This window comes from Buceros rhinoceros, unplaced genomic scaffold (genome assembly GCF_000710305.1).
Source record: "Buceros rhinoceros silvestris isolate BGI_N320 unplaced genomic scaffold, ASM71030v1 scaffold580, whole genome shotgun sequence".
Lineage (NCBI taxonomy): Eukaryota > Metazoa > Chordata > Aves > Bucerotiformes > Bucerotidae > Buceros > Buceros rhinoceros.
The window spans coordinates 100,274-105,532 of record NW_010391073.1 but is presented as its reverse complement, the minus strand read 5'-3'; the positions used below and the strand labels follow the sequence as shown (position 1 = coordinate 105,532).

Here is a 5,259-nt window from a genome sequence, read left to right as displayed (position 1 = left end):
GGGCTCCGGCCAGGTACGGCGGTCCCAGCTCCGAATTCTCCTCTCTGAATTAATTTCTTTCTCGCAGTTACATCCCCTTCCGCGACCTAGTTTTGCGGGGAACTTTCCAACTTGTTTTTAAGGGAGCTGCCTAGAATTAACTCTCCCTGTTTTCTCTTCCTGACAGTTTTTTGCTGCTGTTTGGCCCGCAAGAGCCAAAGCTTCGTGAAGTTTTTAGCATTACCGATCTTGGAGAAGTTTCCTCAGAAGTGGTTCTGATCACACTGGCTTGCTGTCTGTTTTGCTGAAATAATGTAGCGGAAATGATAGCCGAGCCCAACACAGCCAGTAACCTTCCCAGCCAAAAGTAAGAGCCGGCAACAGGTTGCCTGTAAAATTTGTTGGTAAATTAGAGTGCTGTCCCTTGAATTTGTGCCCTGCGGATACCGAGGCAGTCTACAGTGTGTGTTTTTGTTGGGGGGAGGAGGGCAAAAGAAAGGGCTTTGCTGTGCTCTGTGTCTTGTTACTAATGTCTCCATTTTATTCCATTTTATGTATCATTTAGCGTCTTCTTAATGTAGTGTTTTATGCTGATTGATACAGACCTTGGCCTTATAAGCTTTTCTGTGCCTTAATTCACTACAGTGCAAATGAGCCGACTTTGAAAAAAAATAACAGGCAGATTCATAGTCAGTGTTCAGTGGTGGATTTGGGGATGCTGAGGAGAAAAAGCGCTGTGGCACGCTAATAACCAAAACAATTCAGAAACGAAAAGGATTTTTAGTACTTAGTGCTTGGTTACATTTGTTGAGCATTTAGTGAAACAGGTGTTTGGAGCATGTGTGAAAGTTACTGGTTTCATCACAGAGATGTCATTTTACTTGGCGTTGTAAGCCCAACATAAGGAAGCTGTAGATCAGTTGTCTTACTTTGTTGAGCCCCTTTTGCTCCATTTTGCCTGGCATAAACTGACTAAGTTGCCCAGGGACAGTAGATACCATCTGTAGTGTCTTCCTTCAGGATGTTCTTGGGAAAGAGAAGCATGAGTTAAAGCATCAGAGAAGTATATTCTGGCCAGAGGTCCTAAAAGCAGTACGTGATCAGACAAGTACTTGACTGAACTGTCCTGTAGCAGTTCTGATTTTTTCGTTATTTAAATGTTTTAATTCAACTTGGGCTCAATGATTGTTGCTGTACTAAAATGAAATGCATTTATTTTCATTATGGGATGGAGTAAATTGCTGAATAGCACCTGCAAACAATTCAGGAAAATTGCTGGAGAGTCTATTGAGTATTATGTTGATGTATATAATGCCAAAACAGGTAACCCATGTTACCACAATGCTGGCTGGCATCTGAGATGTAGTTCTAGCAAAACTGCAAGTAGCGACATGTTAGTCCAGCCCCGTAGTGTTGCATTATGCTTTGAAATCAGGAGTGAAAACGTTAAATCGCATAGGAGAAGCAGCTCTTTGACAAACACATCTGGATTCTTTTTGTTTGTTTGTGGTCTGTAGAAGAATCTGGGAAAAGTGAACTGGTGTCGGAAAAGCAATACATATTGCTGTCTCTTGCTGTTTGTTCTTTTCAACTGGGAAGTCTCTGGTGGTGCTTGAGATACTTAGTCTCTGTGACTTGCAATTACAAATCAAAGAAAACATTTGAAAACTTTTGCAGACTACTGCTTGTAGGATGCTGACTCAGTTATGAATTGTAGTTCATCCCTTTCTTTTCTATAATGTGCAGAAGCCCAGACAACTGATGTGAGGATTGGTTCATCCTGAATTATTTTCTTGGCTTCCATCTGTCAAACACTGTGGCACATTCTGAACTTCTCTATGACAAGGTGTTCATTGAATTTAACTTTCATGGGACTTTCCTCTGTAGGGAAGTTAAGCATTCGCAAAATTTTATTCAGAAATTTGATGCATTTTTATAGAATTTTTATTCATATAGAATTTTCATAGGGGTCTTTGGAAGCCCAATTCTACATCACTGACAGTGAAGTGTCCCAATAGATTGAAAAAGTAAATGGAGATGTGTTTAAATAAAAACCTCTGTCTGCTCTCACTAATGAAATAACATTGGGACCTTGGTCCTGCAGTTGATGCTATTGAGCCTCAGGATTTGCTTTGCAGAGGCAATGTCTGACTGAAACAGTCTTGGAATGAAGGACAACAGTGCTTATCTGGTACTGATAATACTAGCTGGGGCCGAGCCGGCTGTGCATCCATAGTTTTATGCTGGCTAATGCACCCATTAGTTGGGTTCTCCAGCACGAGATATTGGAGAGTTCACTATATGTGACAGGGTAATAAACTGTTTTTTAGTTGCTGTTGCTTATATCAGTACACTTCTTGTTGCAGCAAGAAAGTTAAAGTAACTGTAGACTTCATATTTACTTTCTTTTTATGCCTTCTTAGAGTACAAGTCAACTGGCTTCACGTCCTGACCAATGTAGGTTAAAAGCAGGCCATAGCAGCCAGTACTAGACCTGCTGCACAAGTGGGATCTGGCTTTTCTCAGACATGACCTTTGTCAAATCACATTGTTAGTACTAGGCGTGATGAAAAGTGGCATCATTTCATTGCAGATAAATGTATGGCTTCAGATCTCCCAGAAGGTGCATCTTTATTTATAAAATTGTTCCTCCGTCATATTAGCAGTGACCTGCACGTTAAATGTCCTATGTGTCTTTTCTTTTCAGCATGTTTTACAGACAAAGTAAAAAACCAGTTTCTTTCTGTCATTTCAAATTGTAGACCGATCAAATGTTTTGTGTAGAGCACCCATGATGTGCTCACCCAGCGTGCCACAATGTGCGTTCACCCACGATGTGAATGCGTACTTGTATTATTGATTCCTGGTGCAAAACTCTTAAGTCAGCAAAGGCTGTCTTAAGTCCACATCAGCTTTGTGTTTCATTTACTTACTTTCTACATTCTTGATATCTTTGACAGTTTTGCTAGTTTTCTAATTATCAGTAGATCTTACAGGAAAGCAAATAGTTTGAAAAAAGCCCCAAATTTCTGTTGTACTTTAAAGTTTGCTGTTTGGTTTTTAGTAACAAAATTAGGTAACTTCCAAATGTTTCATTAAAAATATTAAAATACATGCTTTTATTTTCTTCTGTTCTTTGTACTGAAGTGTGTAGTTCTATGTTCTTGCTGCTAACCTCTCCAACATGCTTGTTACACTTCAGAGAGAATGCTGTCCATGACGAGACTGTGCCTGAGTCTGCTGTGCAGAATGGCAGCTGCGTGAGAAATGGCAACCTGAAAACACCAGTAAGTGGATTTTCTTCTTTATTTTTTTTATGATGGAATTTATTTTCTGTCTCATTCAATTCCTACAAAATTGAATATTGCATAAAACAATCACAGCGTAGTGCATCTAAGAATCTAGTCACTGGATACAGCTTGACCCCCAAATTCTGTTGGCATCACAGCCTCAGTGCTGGGTTTTGAACAGTCAGTTCATTTCAGCGTGTGTTTTTCTTTGGCTGTGCATTGTATGCCACTGACGTTAATTTGGAGGTTGTGTGTTTACCCTGTAGCGAAAAGGTGTAGAAGAGCTTCTGTGCTTGCTGTCTATTCTTCAGAAATTACAGCTGCCTCTGAAAAATGCCTTCTGGGTAGTACACGACTGTTCGGAACCTTGTTTCCTATGCTTGTGACTCATTGTTGAGGAAAAAGTTCAAATCAGTAAATCCTTTCTTTCGTTACCTTCTAGCCTGGTTGTGTTTGATAAGGCTTTATCTGTGTCCCTGAAGCTTAAAAGTTAACACCCTTGGAAATCATTACAATGACAGTAAAATAAACTTGTTCTTGTTTGTGTAACAGAATGGCCTTTACGTGTTGTGTTTTCTCACATACTTTCTGTGCTTGACTCCTTTCAGAGAGAGAAACGAAAAGTCCGAGAACGGTGTGAAAATATAAGGAGAAATTCTTCCAGTAGCAGAAGAGTGAGCCGACTGCAGAATGGAGAAGTGGTTGAGGCAGTTACGTTGTTTGAAGTGGTTAGCATGGGGAAGCAGGCCATGCAGGTATTTCCAGCTCTGAATTCTGAGATGAGTTGGTGAAGGGAAGATGGATAAACAGTGGTAATTTCAGTTATTTATACTCTGGAACATTGAAATTTTGTTCTGTTTTGGTAGAGGTGGGAAAGAAACATGTTTGGAAAACTGAGCATGGCTCTTGACAAGAATGTATCTTCAAGAAACTAGAGAAAAATTGGCTGTCAAAAGGAAATATGTACCTAAACTAGTCTTCCTAAAGCAATGTCTGAACATGTAAAAAGAGAATTATTAAAAAAAAATACAGAAAAGGTTAATCAGTAGAAAATGTTAGTTGTTCAGAATTCTGAAAACCAGGCTATTTTCTTTCTGGGAGCTTGCATTTTGGTATTTTTTTTTTTTTAACCTCCATGCCAATGCAGTTTGCCAGCAGTTTGCAGAATAGTCTGGCTTTCTGTGTATCTGAATAGTTACCAGCTTTCTTCAGTGTGAGGAAGCCCACCTCCTTGTAATCTATGAGCCTGTGTGTATATATAATGCTGTTTGTATGTGTGTATGAAGGATTAAAATCTGGAATGTTTCTATACGGGGTTATACAAACGTCTTTGTGTAGTGTCTGTAAGCAAAGTGTGTGTGTGTGTGTGTGCATGAAAAGTGCACTTGCATTTTGGATGTGAGACCTTTCTCCAAAATGTTTGTGTGGAGGGACTTCTGCCATGCTACAGCTATGTTAACTTCAGTAGAACTCCCTGAAGAGCTCAGCTTCTGCTGTGCAAAAATCATGATGTGAAGGGTTTGGAAATGCAGCAACTAGAGTCCAGGCTGTTGCTGCTAGAATTCAGTAGACCTGTGTAGCACTGCAGGTGGGTTGAAGTCTGGATGACCTCTCGCAGCTGGCCTGTGTCACATACAGGCTGTAGGCTGTACTTCCCTAGAAATGAAGTTTGGAGATATTTTTTAACTTTTTAGTACATGAACTGTTTCAGCCTTCTTCACAAACTAGGGGAGAACTCCCAGGGAGAATTGCTAATATTAATTTAATATTAAATATTAGATGGTGCAGGGGTTAAATGTGGGGTTTTAAAATTTGTTTTGGTTGGGGTTTTTTTGTTTGTTTTAAAATTAAACTGTTACCTCAGTGCTGGCAAGAAATCAGGAGGATGATGTTTGTTTTCTGTATATTAAATTTATTAAAGCTGCAGTTATTTTCCCTGTTAACAGGGAGCAAATCATCTGTTGATGGCAACACTGCCAGAGCAGAACTT

At 39.7% G+C, this 5,259-nt stretch overlaps 1 protein-coding gene across 1 annotated transcript in view; it reads left to right on the top strand.

The window, feature by feature from the left end:
* Positions 1-302: 302 nt before the first annotated feature.
* Positions 303-5,259, top strand: part of LOC104496707 (cohesin subunit SA-2-like) — a 59,815-nt gene continuing 54,858 nt past the window's right edge. Inside the window, exons 1-3 of the mRNA XM_010139869.1 lie at positions 303-346; positions 3,182-3,266; positions 3,878-4,024. Coding sequence (XP_010138171.1) covers positions 303-346; positions 3,182-3,266; positions 3,878-4,024 — 276 coding nt within the window. The remainder of the gene's footprint in view (positions 347-3,181; positions 3,267-3,877; positions 4,025-5,259) is intronic.